The 19,565-nt window shown below is 45.9% G+C and overlaps 2 protein-coding genes across 2 annotated transcripts in view; one reads left to right on the forward strand and one right to left on the reverse strand.

Annotated features, from left to right (window-relative positions):
* The window catches only part of LUC7L (LUC7 like), a 49,474-nt gene extending 38,409 nt beyond the window's left edge, over positions 1-11,065 (reverse strand). Inside the window, exon 1 of the mRNA XM_040357038.1 lies at positions 10,835-11,065. Within this exon, the coding sequence (XP_040212972.1) occupies positions 10,835-10,895 (61 nt within the window). The 5' untranslated portion in view covers positions 10,896-11,065. The remainder of the gene's footprint in view (positions 1-10,834) is intronic.
* Positions 11,066-11,303: 238 nt separating this feature from the next.
* Positions 11,304-19,565, forward strand: part of FAM234A (family with sequence similarity 234 member A) — a 149,476-nt gene continuing 141,214 nt past the window's right edge. Inside the window, exon 1 of the mRNA XM_040357037.1 lies at positions 11,304-11,504. The gene's annotated coding sequence lies outside the window, so the exon portion shown is untranslated. The remainder of the gene's footprint in view (positions 11,505-19,565) is intronic.

The raw sequence follows: 19,565 nt of genomic DNA on the forward strand, positions 1-19,565 counted from the left end.
CAATATAAGAACTACAAAAGGAAGGGCTTATGCACGATTAGGGCTGTACAGTGCCGAGATCATTGTATATCTGTGGCAGGTACGGTAAGGTGTTTCCATTTAGCAGACAGCAAGACCCCCTTTCACACTGGAATGCGTTTTTCAGGCGCTTTAGCGTTAAAAAAATAGCGCCTGTAAAGTACCTTATAAATGCCTCATCTGCAGTCTCAATGTGAAAGCCAGAGTACTTGCCACACTGGGGTGCTGCGCTGGCAGGACGTAAAAATAAAAAAAAGGTCTGCAAGCAGCATCTTTAGGGCGCTTTAGGAGCAGTGTATACACCGCTCTTAAAGCACCGCTGCTGATTGAAATCAATGAGCAGGGCCGCCAAAGCGCCTCTGCGCTTTTAACCCTTTATTTGGCCACTAATAGGGGGGGGGGGGGGATAAAAAAAAAAGAATTACAAAAACGCCCCACTAACGCGCTTCTAAAATGATGAAGGGTCGCTTAAACTAGCGGCGCTTTCCCGCCAGCGCTGCAAGTGTGAAAGGGCTCTTGGCCTGTACAACTCCATGACCAGCTGACCCTGTTGCAGCTATTTACATGCAATTGTATATGGAGTGATTACCTGCATTCAGGGACACATCTGCGCACACACACAAAGTCACCTAGGACTTCACACTGTCTTACAACAGGGGTCTCCAAACTGCGACCATTTCCTAGCCTTTATCAGGCCCTTGGGGCACTATGCCAGCCAATGATATGAGTCAATATTTTTCCCACCAACGATGGGTATTACTTTCACCAACAACAATGGGGCACTTCCTCCTAATGACTGACCACAAACCCTGAGGCCTTGTTTATTCTCACCAATGCTGTGCCCGGGACATTTTCTACCCTCACTGGTCACAATCCCACCCCCCTAAAGGCTGAAGGACAGTAAACTGCCCTTTTGTTTGAAAAGTTTGTAAACACCCCCTGTCTTACAATATCAAATAAAAGGGGCCTTATTTATTTACAGCCATATTGTAAGATTGTTCAAACAAACTTACTTCAAATCAAATTCTACTCGTGTATACCAGCAAATTGTGATTGCAAATAAACTGCAGGTCACTGATCAGCCAATATCTGCACTCTCACTTATAAACAGAAAGTTCTACTTTTTAGATTGTAAAGAACGATTGGCTTTCTTTGTTATCTGAATGCTGACATGCAGGGGATTGCAGAAGACCAGTACAGACATTTACCTATTTTTTATTAACACTTAACTGGATAGCATAGCAGTCTTATACCTGCCTACATTTGTACTTTATCATTTCTTGAATTTGAGTTTTATTCAAGACGACTGTCTTGGCTTAAAGTGGAGGTTCACCCGGAAATGTAAATTTTTACCCTTAGATTCATGCTCATTTTGTCAAGGGGAATCGGGTAGTTTTTTTTTAAAAACGAAGCAGTACTTACCGTTTTAGAGAGCGATCTTCTCCGCCGCTTCTGGGTATGGGCTGCGGGACTGGGCGTTCCTTCTTGATTGACAGTCTTCCGACGGTCGCATCTATCGCATCACGATTTTCCGAAAGTAGCCGAACGTCGGTGCGCAGGCGCCATATAGAGCCGCACCGACGTTCGGCTTCTTTCGGCTACTCGTGACGCGATAGATGCGACCTTCGGAAGCCTTTCGGAAGACTGTCAATCAAAATAGGAACACCCAGTCCCGAAGACCATACCCGGAAGCGGCGGAGAAGATCGCTCTCTAAAACGGAAAGTACTGCTTCGTTTTTGGCCATTAATCTAATGTTAAAAAAAAAAAATTCCGGGTGAACTCCCGCTTTAAGTTTTAATCACCAACTGTGGGACATAGCTTTCAGGACATGACAAAATAGATACACAACATTCCCTGTGCCACAGAACGCCAAAGTACAACAGAGCTTTTTACATTCTTGAAGGATAACTAAACCCAACAACATAGGATATTGCCGCCGCCACCACCTAGGACTAGTAAGCAGCATTGGCTCTCTTTTTCTGCCCAACATTTTTAGTGCATCATCTTTAGATCATTTCCTGAAAGCTGAACTGAGAGCATAAAACATCTTTATTCTGCATCAGCCCCTACATAATGAAGATGAAAAAAGGCACAAGGCCAGCTGGGGTGGCACCTACTGCTCTCTCCATAGATAGTGGACTCACTATAGATAGCCACACAGGCAGATGTATTTTCAGGATTACCAAGAGAAAATTTGTAAAAGTTGGAAAAAATAAATAGCCACATAATCTGAAACTTAAAGGATCACTAAAGGATTTTTTTTTTGCTAAATAGCTTCCTTTACCTTACTGCAGTACTGGTTTCATGTCCTTATTGTTTGTTTTTGCTTTGAAGTAGCTGTAATTCTGCTGTGATCTCCACACTTCCTGGTTGTTTGTTTCCTTATAACCATCATACTGGGAGATTTTCACTGTGGTCTAAGCAAGCTGTCATTACTGTGTGTCTAAAACTTAACAGAACCAATCAGATTAATTTTAAAAACAAAACACTGCCCTGGATTTGTTTGTTTTTGTTCTGTGTCTCTCTCTAGTTCACAGGAACATGAAACCAGCTTAAAAGTGAAACTAACCTACAGGCACATTATATGATTGATTTGTATCTATTTGTAATCATTTTTAAAATGAATCAGTTAACTTTTATGTCTCTATACCCTGTAAACAGTAATTTCAGCAACATTTTTTTTTCCTTTAGTGACCCTTTAACTTTAGATATGCAAGTTAACACATTTAACTGTTGTGCTGCATACTGTGGATACGGCCTATTGTGATGGGAGCTCAGGTAAGGTTTCCTTCTCAATCCTTTAGACAGATAACATTTCAGACACACTGCACAGTGGACTAATGCATCTCTACCTTCCTGCATGTCTCCTAGGAGGGAGGAGGGCTTTGCAGAAATAACACTGAGCCGCGCTACCAGTTTTCTTGAAAACGGACAGCAGAACTTAAAAGGCAACCTTCGTATTACCTCATATTTTTAAAGATGATCCAGCTCAACCTACCACACTCCCAGCAGAGTCCAATGTGGCTGAGAGACAAAGTTACACTGGAATTAAAGGATAAATTCACCTTTGGTACATATTTCAAGTTCTACCTGTTTAAGGTGGAACATGTTCTAGCATCTGCAGCTCCTCTCTCCCCATGAGACAATGGCCGGGGGAATCCTTTCCCTGTACCCTCTGTCACAATTTGAAAACAGCACAGACATGCAAGGCTCTGCCCACATAGCAGTGGTATTCATCAAGTTTTCTGTAAATGAATGCCCACAAATACCATCAGCCATTGCCGCAGACAGCTTATAGTTCACAATGAACTACAAGGGCATTGGTGAGCGCTGTAGCAGGTGGATTCTTCCTGCTCTCAGTTACCTACCTTCCCATACAAGGTATGAGCAGACAGCTATGCTGGGAGTCTGCAGGAGCCCGAGATTGCACTCAATCTGCTGATCTTGGAGTGACAGAAGTGTGTTTTTATATATAATTTCTTATTTTTCCCCGACATATTACAAGGAGTAAATAAAGCTGGATAAAACCAAATCTCTGCCTTAATTTCTGGCTGCAAAGCAACAAAATGTGATTCTTTTCTATACTGCAAAGTCTTTAAAAGGTTTCCATCAAGGTTAGTTTCCATATTTTGGTAAGGTTACTATCCTGCAATTCAGCAGCATTGTTAGTTGTAGCCCTTTTCAGGATCAGTTTAAAATGACATCTAAAAAAGAAAAAAAAAATCATAAAAATCTGCGGCCTTTTAATGTTTCGCTGTGTGGTCGCTCATCTGGTCACCATTCAAAAACGTGGAACAAAGTACTGTACTCAATATTCCTTGCTGCTACTTTGTACAGATCAGAGAAAGCAGAGGGATTCCGGAAATTACGTTTTATGAAAGCTTGAAGCAGAACTTTACCCATAATAACTTGATAAAAATAATCTTTAGCAAGGAACATACATTCCACATTAATAATTATGCTGTCAAAATGGTGTGTGCTGTAAATCGCCTCCAGCATTGCTCCTGGTTATTCATGCTAAAGGCTGCCATTTTGCTGAAGCCCAAAGCAGCAGTAAATCTTTCGACTCTCAGCACAACGGCCTCTACAATTTCGGTACAGTGTCAAAAAATAAAGAGCAACTGAGCATGTGCAGAGCAGGGTAAGAGTGTTACTGGATTTTAAACAGTACAGACACTTATTTGTTATGTTTTACATAGCGATACCTGCAAAAGGGACCAGCCTGAAGTGATCTAGCGGACTTAAAAGCATTTGTTACCCCAACACCTCATATTCCCGATATGTGCCTTCTGCACCAGGTACTTGTATGAGAAGATTTCCTGTTCTATTTGTATTGTTTTCTTCATGTGAAATCCCTGGTGATCCTGCGGATAACACCAAGCAGTATAGTACACTGTGGTCAGTTCTCTATCCATGCTGGGAAATGCGCTCCTCTTATGACATGCTCCCATTGCACGGCCATTCCCTGGGAAGCGCAGTGTACTTTTTTTTTTTTATATCTATACAAAAATGGTTTGCCTTTTATTCTCATTTTAAACTGAATGGGTCGTTTTACAACCACTTTAATTTTCTAACTAAAGTTCCATTTTAAAGTGATACTGGAAGCTCCCACCTTAGCTTCTGATCTGCAGTTGCCTTGGTGCTGCACATATGATCAGTTATGACACCAGCCATTTGATGGTTTGACAATTCGGCCAATAGCAGGGTGGATAAAAATATAGGTGTGCCAAATGGAAATTTTAGTACTTAAGCTGCAGGATGCACTTGGCCGAAAACTAGTTTTTAAAAAATATTTATATAGCATTGTATTATATTCGACTTTTTAAATTATCATCATCTATTTAAATGAATTGATAGTCGCCCATTATTGGCACTTTTAGCAAGAAAAGCGCAAGAAAAATGTATCCCTTTAAATTCTATGCATATCTTCACACTGGCCCATTGCCATTCCATTAAGGTGTTAAAAATCCTGCTTGCTGCATCTTTGGACAGTTCAAATGCATTGAAAATGCAGCAAGAACGCATCATTAACGCATCCGTCTTATGTTTTTGAGTCACATGACCTATGAAAAACTCTACAAGCACAGCACGGTAAAAATCACTGGGCGTTGTTTAATCGGCACCATGGCCGAATGCCAATAACACCATTTTTAGACAAAATGTTTTGGTGCATCTCTATTAAAAAAAAATCTTTGATTAAAAAATAAATAAAAAATAAAAAGTTTATCAAAATAAAATTAAAATGCTAAAGATAGTTTTCCCATACAAGATACATTCATAATTTAGTTTATTCAGAAAGAAATTGAGCTTAGTTATGTAGCATGAGGCTGTATATTATGCAATATTTCCATTTCTGGTAAAACTCATTCAATGAATTCAAGCTCTGCAAGCCGAGATAAAATGCACCGCATTGAAGCACTCACACAATTTAACAGTAACCATCAGATAAAACATAACATACTGCTTTATTCCATTGTTTTACAAATCTATGTACACTACAAACTGTATGATTGTTTGAAGAGAAATGCATCTCTACCAGGCTCTAAGTGTGAGGAGGAAGGACAAGCAGTAAAAGTGAAAACTTCTAAACAGCTTATAAACCTTGTGATCTTTCTGCACATCATTTTTTTCTCCTCACGCTGATCACTGGCTTTTGTGTAAGGGACATCGGTCCCCAGTGGAAGAGGCACATCCGCCTCATCAGTGCAAAACAGTGCTACCTAGCACCCACCAGTGCAAAACAGTGCCACCTAGCACCCACCAGTGCAAAACAGTGCCACCTAGCACCCACCAGTGCAAAACAGTGCCACCTAGCACCCACCAGTGCAAAACAGTGCCACCTAGCACCCACCAGTGCCGCCTCATCAGTGCCACCTATCAATGCCTTCTATTGCCACCCAACAATGCCCACCAGTGGTGCCAGTGCCACCTCATCAGCGTACATCAATGAAGGAGAAAATTACCTGTTTGCAAATTTTTATAACAAAAAATAAAAACGGGTTTCTCAACCTGAGCTTCCGTGGAACCTTAGGGTTCCTCCAGAGGCTGATCAGGATTCCTTGAGCAATGAGCAGGTTCTGCCTCTCAGATAAATAACCACTAACATCATTGATGTACCTGCAAGAGGGGCGTCCTACCCACCGATGCAAAGACCACACAATGCCACCGGCCACCGACGTAAAGACCATGGGGTTTATTTACTAAAGGCAAAGCTTGTAGTGCACAGTGGATTTGCATTTAGTAAATCAACACCATGTATTGCCACTGACATAAAACGATTCATTGGCAACCAATTGAAGGGGCTTTACATTGACCACCAACAGCAAATTATTTTGTTATATAGGGCACCCCTTGGTGACAAATACACCAAGTATGTCACACTCTTTATTCTATCTCCCCTCCCCACCATGTACACTCATGCACTGTGACTGTAGATGAGGGTATCAGCAGAGTTTCCCTGAGATCTGGAAGTTATTTTAAGGGTTCCTCCATGTTAAAGTTCCTTTCCCACTTCCGGGAGTCCAGGCCGTGGCCAGTGACGTCAGCGTGGGGCTCCCTCCTCTGGCCGCCGGGTGAGAGGAGCGGGGCCTCTGGAATGCGCAGTAGGGTTCCCGGCGTGAAGCAATGACAGCAGCACCCGGATAGCTGATGGAAACATCAACTGCGGTGTCGGTATCGCTGGACTCCTGAACAGGTAAGTGTCCATTTATTAAAAGCCAGCAGCTGCAGTATGTGTAGCTGCTGGCTCCTAATGTTTTTGTTTTTTTTGGGCGGAACACCGCTTTAAGTTTAAAAAAAGTATACATATAGGTAAAATTTGAAAAATATACCAAACTATTTAATACAACACCAGCAATATTTAAAGCGGTAATGAACCCAAAAACGTAATACATTGCAGCTTAAAAATCATTACCTGTGGTGGCTGCATTCGTTTTAGATTTTTGGCTCCCACCCCCTCTTTATTTTCACCTGGCGAGTCTTTTTTCAACCTTAAAGCGTGAACTCGGAGCAAATATTTTGATTTAAATATATTCTGTAACCACAAATATTTGCCACTTTGTAATCCCTCGTAAAAGCAGTCACATCACCACCATACTACACACATTCTTTGCCGAGAACAGAAATATGGGAGACCCAGCAGGCCCCACCCACTACAGGGAGGGGGGGGGGGGGGCAGATACAAGACAACTCTGCAGTGACCAGTCTTTATTACAGGAAGCTGCTGCACAGAGGCAAAGTTTAAAGGGGAGTTCCAGCCATTTGTACGTTTATTAAAAGTCAGCAGCAACAAAAAGTGTAGCTGCTGGCTTTTAATAAACAGGCACTTACCTGCTCCAGCGACGCGCCGGCCGGGGCTCAGCTCCTCTCCCCCCCTCCCCGGCCGGCGTCTTCATTTTCAGTGTGGGCACCCGGCCGTGACAGCTTTCGGCTTCACGGCCGGGCACCCACTGCGCATGCGCGAGCGGCGCCGTGTAATTGCCCAGGAGATCGCCTAGGACCTGTGACGTGTCCTAGGCGATCGCCTACAGCAGCCCCTTCCTGAAGGCGATTAAGCTTAGTCGCCTACAGGAAGGAGGAAGTGGGACAGGAAGTCCCACTCGTGCTGAAGCCCCCACTCCCCCCCAAAAAAATTACATGCCAAATGTGGCATGCAAGGGGGAGAGGAGTGGGTTAAGAGGAAGTTCCAAATTTGGGTGGAACTCCTCTTTAAGGCCCCTTTCACACTTATACGATTTGTGATGGCAAAGTAGCATGACAAGTTGCTCCCCATGATTTCCAATGACAACCACTCAAAGTAGTCCCTGCACTACATTGGTCAGATTTTGATGCCACCAACACAGGCATTCCCTGAAGTCGCAGTGGTGTGAAAGGGGCCTTAAGCTGAATGACTGCACAGATCTGGTAAAAATCCACAAAGTACACCAAGATTTCAGAAAGAATACACGTTCCGAACCCAGAAGAAACTCCAAGGAAAATGTCAGCCGTCTCAGCGGTGTGGTGGCGCCGCAGGAAGGCTTCGTTCTAAGGCAAGTATTTCATAATGATGCATACTAGCTCATTATGACTTTGTCTTTAGGTTTCTTTGTTCACAACCTCTATAAAGGGGTATTAAACCCAAAAGCAAACATACTGCAGCGTAGCAATTCTTAGGCTGCATTCACATCTAGGCGTAGGCGATTTGCAGCGTTTTTTACCATGATTTGCCGCGACAAAACGCAGCGTTTTTTACCACGGTTTTGTATAGGTCATTGTCGGGTATGGAGAACGCCGAAGCCGCCCGATATGCCGCAACAAAAAAGGGAACTTGTTTGAGCTTCAGGCGTTCGGCGTGGAGATGTGAACCATCTCCATAGAGAATCATGTTATTTCTCCCCTCCATCGTATTGTAGCGTCGCGCTTCAGGCGTTTTGTCGCCTAGGTGTGAATGCAGCCTTAGATGTGAGGAATGCATTTGTTTTCTTTTTAGGCTCCATGTACACGGGACGTTTTTACAACTGCTCCTAAATGATAAAACTTGACAGATAGTAACCCATGTTTAAAACGTCTGTTTTGCCGCGTTTAAAAAATATATATATTTATTTTTTTAATGGCGAAAAACGATAAACGCCTATAAACGAAACGCTGCTAAATGCGGGTTACCGCGTTTGGCGTCTAAAACGTTGAAGTCTTCGGCGTCTGAACGCATTTTTTTGCTTTCAAAGAAACGCTGTTAAACGCAACTGCCTAAAAACGCCAATAAACGAGACTGTGTACATGGTCACATAGGAGAACATTGAATGAGTTCAGGGGCAGCTGAAAAAAAAAGCATCCAACTGCCTCTGAAGGTATGTTTAGCAGCGTCCCGTGTACATGGGGCCTTAGGCTCTCTTCTATTTTTTGTCTGGTAATCCAGTCAGAAAGTCTGTTTTTCACAGCACAAGTTCTCCAGCAGAATGTATTGGTTTACAGCATGGGTGCTCAACCTGTGGTTCAGCAACAGCTGGAGGGTCACAAGTCCCATGAGGCATTACAAGCCCCTGACAGTTACAACTATGATTCCCAAAGGCAGAGACATGATGGGACTTGTAGTTCCGCAACAGGTTGAGCACCCATTGTTTACAGGGATGAGATACACCAATTAAAGTGAAACTTCACTTCCCCAATCAGCTTCTTTTTTTTTTTTAAACTTTATCATTAAAGCATTTAACCCCAAAAATATAAGGATCCTGTTCCCGTAAAGCATGTTATACGGCACAGTGCTTGTGCTGCCATTTGGACCCCCTATCACCTGAAATACCTGGCTATACCCTCCCTCTGCAAACTGACCACAATAATCATGGCTGCTGAGCCCCGACATCGTGGTCAGTCCGCGTGATTCCGGCTCCTGCAGCTTACAATCTGGTTTTTGTGTTCTTCACCCCTCTCTGCCCGTCTTCTCATACCAGTTAACCCCCCACTGCTCTCATATCTTCTTTTAAATACCCCCATCCTCTCTGCACCATTATAATAATTGTCCCTGTGACTGTATTCTAGAACAAAATCTGCCCGATTATACCTGTATGTGCTCCTCTCCCACCGCGCAGCTTGGCGCTTTCTCTCCTATCCCCCCTCCTCCCCAGGTGACGTCAGTGGGAGGGCTTGGCCCCGCCCACTCCAGCTGTGAGCCAGAGGATAGGAATGAGTTGAACGGCGCTCATATTAGGTACAATTGTGACAACGAACACAGGCACAGTCATTATACTGGTACAGAGCGGATTGGGGCATTTAATAGAAGTGGGTTAACATTTTTTTTAATTTTAGTAATTTCCTGTTTTTTTGCCTAGGCAAATGTCATACACAAGGATGAGCTCAGGAGTGTTCGCAACACGCACAGCCCGCCAGGAAGTTGGCGCTGCAAAGCGCTAATCACAGGCAGCGAGATATTTTCCCGATCAGCGGCTGCAGAGATGGAGAAAGGTTTGAGTGCCTGTGATTAGCGCCATGCAGTGCCGACTTCCTGGTGGGCTCTGCGGGTTGTGAACACGCCTGAGCTCATCCCAGGAGTCTTCAGCTAAGCACACTCCCCTGCATGCATGAGTGAAGGGCAGATGGATTCCAGAAACTACATGAATCATCTGCCCCCCTACTCAAGCTGGCCAGAAATGATTTTTTTTGGGGGGGGGGCTCTCCACAAAATAAAGCATCGGCTTGTGGGTGGATGGGGGGGTTACTTTGAATATTAAAAACAAATAGTTTGTGGGGCTCAGATGCAGTGAAGTTCTGCTTTAACACTTTGTTAGCAAATCTACATCTGCTAATACAGTTACCACCCCTCCCACACACAGTGCTGATGTGCCTCCTATTCCCACTCCTCCAGAGTCATTGTTTACCAATACAGGTGGTGTGTTACTGCTCAGATCCGGTGAAAACAGGAAGGCAAAAGGAAAGCCAATGCATCCAGCACATCTAATGGTTGGTAAGCTGCCATCTATTGTAATTAGTGAGAGTCTTGAGCCAAGCCATTTAGGGGGTGCTTAGTATGGTCAGCTCTGTACATCACTTGTGTATGGGGGGCCTCCAGGTCGCCATATTGCATTGAATGTGATAAAAATGACAACACTGCTGTACAAAGTTACAATATGGCTCCTGCAGCAATGCCATATGCTACATTATTTCCCCACAAAATGGAGCTGCCCTATAATGGGTGCCCATTGTGATAAGAGCGCCTCCATCCCCGGGGCACATCCTCCTCGGTGCCCCCTCAGCCCTCCATACAGGCCGCTCGTCATACCGCCATGGCCTCCATGCGCCCCGTCCAGGCCTGTCTAATCCCGCCACCTTCCCTCCCTCACTCACCATCACGGGCCGTTCCCATCAGCTGGTCCAGCAAAGCTCTCATCTGGGCCTGAGCCGACATTATGATCCGCTGCTGCTTGCCCGGGGCACCTCACAGCGCCCTCACCGACCACTATTCTCCCGGCAGCCCGCTCAGCAAAGCGACGCTAAAGGATTGTGGGAGGACGGAAAGAGCGGAAGTAGTGCTTCTAGGCCATGCAGGGTCCCGGGCGGCGAGGCGGATGGGGGCGGGACGGCGTCCTGGTTCACTACAATGTGTCACAGAGTCATTGTTCCAATAGAATGCAATGGCGGGGTCACACCGCCCAATACTGGTGTCTGTGAGACTACAATTTCACCCCCTCACACCTTCTAATATCACTGAGCGGAGGGATATCACCGAACCGCCCACGTGACATCGTTAAACTCTCACTTCTTTCTATTTTACGGCGGATAACGCTTCGGGCGAAATCTGGCGGCGCAGTGCACTCTGGGATATGTAGTTCTGCAGAGGCGCCATGGTAGTAGGCTGAGTAGCTCCGCCTCCTGGTAAATCGGACAGCTCCGCCTGCTGGTAGTTTCTCCTCCACCGGAGTTCACATTGTCAGTCACTTTGTAGCCGCAGAGAGTGTGAGGGACAGGCGCTCGTGTGTGTGTGTGTGCGGACGGCGGCCCTGGAGGACCTGATCAGGTACGACTGATGACGTTCTCCGAGCGAGTCACCATACACTCTTCTAGTTCTGTATACAGAGTGTGATCGGGCAGGGCAGACCCACTATGGGGTCAATTCTTCTGGGTGACAGGTCACATGATCGGGGAGGTTGGCTGACACTGCAGATGGGGTGGGGATGGTAAATCTAGAGAATGGGGTCATGGTGGTGTGTACACAGGAGACTGGCAGCACTGGGCATGGGGATCACCATGGTGCGCCTGATGGCAGAGCTATGAAATCTTACAGGAAGTCCAGTGTGATTGTCTACACACGATACAACGATCACCAATTCCACACACGATACAACGATCACCAATTCCACACAAAATACAACGATCACCAATTCCACACAAAATACAACGATCACCAATTCCACACACGATACAGCGATCACCAATTCCACACAACATACAACGATCACCAATTCCACACAAAATACAACGATCACCAATTCCACACAAAATACAACGATCACCAATTCCACACAACATACAACGATCACCAATTCCACACACAATACAACAATCACCAATTCCACACAAAATACAACGATCACCAATTCCACACAAGATACAACGATCACCAATTCGACACACGATACAACGATCACCAATTCCACACAAAATACAATGATCACCAATTCCACACACGATACAACAATCACCAATTCCACACACGATATAACGATCACCAATTCCACACAAAATACAACGATCACCAATTCCACACAATTGTTCTGGCACACGGATTTCTCTTCTGTGTGTTCCCTAGTTAGCCCCATAGTGTCTTTGTACCTGGATGTCCCCTCATCATCACATTCTACCCGGATGTCCCCTCATCATCACATTCTACCCGGATGTCCCCTCTTCCTCACATTCTACCTGGATGTCCCCTCTTCCTCACATTCTACCCAGATGTCCCCACATCATCACATTCTACCCGGATGTCCCCTCATCATCACATTCTACCCGGATGTCCCCTCTTCCTCACATTCTACCTGGATGTCCCGTCTTCCTCACATTCTACCTGGATGTCCCCTCTTCCTCACATTCTACCCAGATGTCCCCTCATCATCACATTCTACCCGGATGTCCCCTCTTCCTCACATTCTACCCAGATGTCCCCTCATCATCACATTCTACCCGGATGTCCCCTCTTCCTCACATTCTACCCAGATGTCCCCTCATCATCACATTCTACCCGGATGTCCCCTCTTCCTCACATTCTACCCAGATGTCCCCTCATCATCACATTCTACCTGGATGTCCCCTCTTCCTCACATTCTACCTGGATGTCCCCTCATCATCACATTCTACCTGGATGTCCCCTCATCATCACATTCTACCTGGATGTCCCCTCATCATCACATTCTACCCGTATGTCCCCTCTTCATCACATTCTACCCAGATGTCCCCACATCATCACATTCTACCCGGATGTCCCCTCTTCATCACATTCTACCCGGATGTCCCCTCATCATCACAGGATGTCCCCACATCATCACATTCTACCCGGATGTCCCCTCTTCATCACATTCTACCCGGATGTCCCCTCATCATCACAGGATGTCCCCTCATCATCACATTCTACCCGGATGTCCCCTCTTCCTCACATTCTACCCAGATGTCCCCTCATCATCACATTCTACCTGGATGTCCCCTCTTCCTCACATTCTACCTGGATGTCCCCTCATCATCACATTCTACCTGGATGTCCCCTCATCATCACATTCTACCCGGATGTCCCCTCATCATCACATTCTACCCAGATGTCCCCTCATCATCACATTCTACCCAGATGTCCCCTCATCATCACATTCTACCCGTATGTCCCCTCTTCATCACATTCTACCCAGATGTCCCCTCTTCATCACATTCTACCCGGATGTCCCCTCTTCATCACATTCAGGGGTCAAGTCCTGGGGAAAAAAGTGAAAGTGTGGGAACTCCCACCCAAGATCCACTCCCCCACCAAAAAAAAAAAAAAAATGATACGCTCATATGCATAATTACTAAACTGCATGTTTTTTTTTCCGATCCACTGTACCTTAGTAATCCTTTATGTTACTGGCCGCTTCCTGTATATGGATTCATTGGGTAGTGTGCGGGTATTCCGTCACTTCCTCGATGCCGCAATGTCTCCTGGGAGCTTTTGTCATTGTTCCCAGGAGACATTGCGGAGGTCTGCAGCGAGTTATCACGGGATTTAGAAAGACGCAAGTTCTTTCTAAATCCCGCGATAAATTGCGGCAGACTTCCGCAATGTCTCCTGGGAACAATGACAAAAGCTCCCAGGAGACATTGCGGAATCGAAGAAGTGACGGAATACCCGCACACTACCCGATGAATCCATATACAGGAAGCGGCCAGTAACATAAAGGATTACTAAGGTTCGCCTGCCCTCGAGCTGGGCATCGCCGCTTAGTGAAGGATTGGCTCGGCTGCTCCCGGCTGCTCTAGTCCTGCAAAGGAAACTGAGTTCCTGCTGTGAAAAAAGTGCAGGGACTTCGTTCCCATGCGTTCCCACTGGACTTGAGCCCTGATCACATTCTACCTGGATGTTCCCTCATCATCACATTCTACCTGGATGTTCCCTCATCATGACATTCTACCCGGATGTCCCCTCATCATCACATTCTACCTGGATGTCCCCTCATCATCACATTCTACCTGGATGTCCCCTCATCATCACATTCTACCTGGATGTCCCCTCATCATCACATTCTACCCGGATGTCCCCTCATCATCACATTCTACCCAGATGTCCCCTCATCATCACATTCTACCCGGATGTCCCCTCATCATCACATTCTACCCGGATGTCCCCTCATCATCACATTCTACCCATATGTCCCCTCTTCCTCACATTCTACCCAGATGTCCCCTCATCATCACATTCTACCCAGATGTCCCCTCTTCCTCACATTCTACCCAGATGTCCCCTCTTCCTCACATTCTACCCAGATGTCCCCTCTTCCTCACATTCTACCCAGATGTCCCCTCTTCCTCACATTCTACCCAGATGTCCCCTCTTCCTCACATTCTACCCGGATGTCCCCTCATCATCACATTCTACCCGGATGTCCCCTCTTCCTCACATTCTACCCGGATGTCCCCTCATCATCACATTCTACCCGGATGTCCCCTCATCATCACATTCTACCCTGATGTCCCCTCATCATCACATTCTACCCGGATGTCCCCTCTTCCTCACATTCTACCCGGATGTCCCCTCATCATCACATTCTACCCTGATGTCCCCTCATCATCACATTCTACCCGGATGTCCCCTCTTCCTCACATTCTACCCGGATGTCCCCTCATCATCACATTCTACCCGGATGTCCCCTCATCATCACATTCTACCTGGATGTCCCGTCTTCCTCACATTCTACCCGGATATACCTGTGTCCCCTCATCATCACATATACAGTTTTCCCCCCAAAAATAAGCCCTTCCTTGAGTTTTTGGGATGGCTGCAATATAAGCCCTACCCGAAAATAAGTTCTAGTTAAAGTCCTTGTAAAATCATGTAATCAGTTCTGTAAAAGATTATGTGCAGTGTGTCTCCTTGTGTAACTTTATTGTAAAAAAATACCTTTACAGCACCGCTGGGCGCTCACGTGACCCGCTGGAGCTCTTCTCCTGGCTGACATCAGCGGTCTCTCCCTCTGCAGTGCTCGGAGTGGAGAAGAAAAGCTCCGGTGGGTCACCTGAGCGCTCAGCGGTGCTGTAAAGGTATTTTCCACAATAAAGTTACACAAGGAGACATACTGCACATTATCTAAGGTTTATTTTTGGGATTACAGAAGTTTATAAAGCTGACAGGGAGAGGGGAGATAAGTCACGACACAGGAACATTTTTGTACATACCGTGAATAAATAAGACGTCCCCTTAAAATAACTTCACAGGTTGTCATTGGAGTCCTCTTCTACTCCTCCATGAAGACATCACAGAGCTGGTGGATGTTAGAGACCTTGTGCCCCTTCACCTTCTGTTTGAAGATGCCCTGCAAATGCTCAATAGGGTTTAGGTCAGGTGACATGCTTGACCTTTACCCTCATCTTCTTTAGCAAGGCAGTGGTCGTCTTGGAGGTGTGTTTGGGGTCGTTATCATGATTGAATACTGCCCTGCAGCCCAGTCTCTGAAGGGAGGGGATCATGCTCTGCTTCAGTATGTCACAGTACATGTTGGCATTCATGGTTCCCTCAATGATCTGTAGCTCCCTGGTACCGGCAGCATTCACGCAGCCCCAGACCATGACACTCGCACCACAATGCTTGACTGTAGGCAGGGCACACTTGTCTTTGTACTCCTCACCTCTTTGCCGCCACTTACGCTTGACACCATCTGTACCAAATAAGTTTATCTTGGTCTCATCAGACCACAGGACATGGTTCCTGTAATCCATCTCCTTAGTCTGCTTGTCTTCAGCAAACTGTTTGCGGGCTTTCTTGTGCATCATCTTTAGAAGAGGCTTCCTTCTGGGATTACAGCCATGCAGACCAATTTGATGCAGTGTGCAGTGTATGGTCTGAGCCCCAACCCCTGCAGCACTCATACGTCTATTTCCCAAAGACAACCTCCTGGATATGATGCTGAGCATGTGCACTCAACTTCTTTGGTCAACCATGGTGAGGCCTGTTCTGAGTGGAACTTGTCTTGTTAAACCGCTGTATGGTCTTGACCACTGTGCTGCAGCTCAGTTTCAGGGTCCTGGCAATCTTCTTATAGCCTAGGCCATCTTTATGTAGAGCAACAATTCTTTTTTTTCAGATCCTCAGAGAGTTCTTTACCATGAGGTGCCATGTTGAACTTCCAGTGACCAGTATGAGAGAGTGAGAGCGATAACACCAAATGTAACACACCTGCTCCCCATTCACAGCTGAGACCTTCTAACCCTAATGAGTCACATTTTTTTTTTTTTAAAGTGTATTTTGTGCGTGAACTCGAGAGAGGAGCCGGACTGCAGGAGTTGGGAGTAGGCAGGCCTCCCCCAGAGGCAATTTGCCACCTTTCTCCTTCCCCCGGGTGGCAATGGCGGGTGTGTGAGGGGGTCCTCCCACACAGCCCGCCCTACCTGCTTGAAGCCCAACGGGGCAGAGGGACTCCCTATAAGGGAGTGAGAGGATCTAGCCCGCTCAACCAGCCCCGTTAGTCCTTCGCCTCTCTTTTTAGAGAACGCGTGGTCAAAGTGCGTGCATGTTAACCCAATTTAGAGTGCGTGTAAGTGTGGTCGTTTTTGTGGGGGGGGGTGGGTGTACTAAGCGCAGGCTTACCTCGCGTAGAACCCCCCCCCCCCCTGACCCGGGCTGAGACCACCAAACTCAATTCACATGTAGCTGAGACCGGGATCTGAACCCCTAGCTGCAGAGGTGAATGGCTTGTCAGCGCAGTACCAATCGCGTTGAGTCACATGACACCGGGGAGGGAAAAATGGCTAATTGGGCCCAATTTGGACATTTTCACTTAGGGGTGTACTCACTTTTGTTGCCAGCAGTTTAGACATTAATGGTTGTGTGTTGAGTAATTTTGAGGGGACAGCAAATTTAGATGATCAAAACAAATGATATCCCTTCCTGGCCAGCACTCACAGGTGGGGGGGAGGGGACAGGACTTAATTCCCATACATCCTGAGGGGCTCACATACATATCCCCGTTTTCTATTGAACCAGCCAATGCCACCCGACATTTGTACTAGGCTTAGGTGGTAGTAACAAGGAAGGGCTGGAACAACATTTTGCAACTAAGGTTAATTGGCAGCAGGTCAGTATCATGATTGGGCATAAAAAGAGCATCTTAGAGAGTCAGAATGTCTCAGAAGTAAAGATGGGCAGATGTCCTCCAATCTGTGAAAAGCTGCATCTAAAAATTGTTGAACTATTTCAGAATAATGTTCCTCCATGTAAAATTGCAAATACTTTAAATGTATCATTATCTACAGCAGGGTTCGACAAATACCGGGCGCCAGGTCGCCGTTGCGCCTAGAATTATCGACCTGGCGCCCGGGGCAGCAGAGCTGGGGTATCCTGCCCGCTCCCACCTGCAATCTCGCGCTGCCGCGATGGCCGCTAATTGAGGCTGCGGCTGAGCTCACTGGCTCAGGTTAAGCTGTTAACAAAAGACAAGGCTACCCTCCAATAGGTACGCAGCAAGTTAACAGAAAAACATTCACCAATAAATGGGGTGCCAGACCGAAGGCTAAAAGAGTCCAAATTAAGTTATTGGTTTACACAAAAAAAAAAAAAAACAGCCAACATTTTTTGGGGGCAGAAACCTATCTCTCTCCCATAAGGGCTACAACAATATACAAGAGGAGGTCTAGGGCTAGAATTATTGCTCTCACTCTACCAATCGCGGCGATACCTCACATGTGTGGTTTGAATACCGTTTACATATGCGGGTGCTACTCACATATGTGTTCGCTTCTGCGCGCGAGCTCGGCGGGACGGGGCGCGTTTTCTGTCTCCTAACTTTTTTAGCTGGCTCCTAGATTCCAAGCAAATTTGTCAAACTTTGATCTACAGTACATACAGTACAAAAGTTTGCAGAAATGATGACATTTTGGCAATGATATTGAAAATGATCTTGCCAAAAAACTGTCTTTTATTTAAAGTGGTTTTACAGGTTTGGCTTTCAAAAAAAGTCATACTTACCTGCTCTGTGTAGTGGTTTTGCACAGAACATCCTGATCCCCCCTTCTTGGGTCCCCGACCGGCGCCCCTGGCACCTCCCCCTTGACCAGTGCCCCCAATAGAAAGCCGATTGCTATGGGGCCACTGGTGCATGCTCGCTCCTGAGACCTGCTTTATGCACCTTTAAGACACCTAGGTGGAAATTTACTCAAACTGATGTACACAGAATCTGGTGCAACTGTGCATAGTAACCAAACCAGCTTCTAACTTCAGCCTGTTCTATTAACCTCCCTGGCGGTATGATTCTGTCTGGAATTACGTACCAAAAGCGGTACAATTATTTGCAAGGAAATTTGGCGTTTTATACTGTAGGTCTGTAATTCTTAGGAATAACTCACTTAAATCTGACCAAACAAGAATCTAATAGGCATCCCGGGTATGATTTTTTTTAAAAAACAAAATTATAAATTATAATATAATAAATAATTATAACAAATAATAATATAATTATAATAAAAATTATTCAAAATCACTGAAATTTGCTCAGTTGCAGAATTGTCGTTGTCATTACTTTTATTTTTTTATGACGAATTTCCCCACAAATCGCTATCACACAATTCTGCAAGTGATTATAATTTATTATCGCTGTTTTCTAGCTGATCTAAAACCATTTTTGACATAAAGGGACACTTTTGGACAATCTACAGTTTGCAGGGAGAAAGAACAGTTTTTATTATATAAAAGAACATGTAGGGCACTGGGCAGACCACTAGGGACAAGGGGGGTGTGTATTTTTTACATACAGTACTGTAATCTATAAGATTACAGTATACTGTATGGTATTGTGTTTGTTTACTTTTTTGAATTTGGCGCCGTTCTCCGCCCCCGTGCGTCGTAACGTCGCAGGGAACGGAGATCGGCGGCACACGGGGACACTGTGTGAATCGAGCGAGGAGGACCCGCTCGCTCACACAGCGCGGTGGCATCGCTGGATCCAGGGACAAGGTAAGTAACTTGCCTGTGGATCCAGCGAGAAGGTAAACCGCTGCACACTCTGCACATCCGCCCCCATACCGATAATAGCATAAAAAATCCACCCCGAGTCACGCCCGGGTTTACCGCCAGGGAGGTTGAGCTTTAGCCATAAAACTTGAAAGCTGATTGGTTTCTGTGCAGAGCCGCACCAGATTTTGTATTCTCCAGTTTTAGTAAATAATCCCCATAAAGATGCAGCTCGACCCCGCCCCCTGCTCTCTCCTCATTGGCTCACTGGCTGTGATTGAGCCAATCACTCCCGCTGCCATCTCAATCAATGAGAAAAGGGAGTCCCAGGACAGACGATGCTCTCATGCGCATCGCTGGATTGAGAGGGGGCTCAGGTGAGCATTAGGGGGGCTGTGGGGG

Source organism: Rana temporaria, chromosome 6, assembly GCF_905171775.1.
Source record: "Rana temporaria chromosome 6, aRanTem1.1, whole genome shotgun sequence".
Classification (NCBI taxonomy): Eukaryota; Metazoa; Chordata; class Amphibia; order Anura; family Ranidae; genus Rana; species Rana temporaria.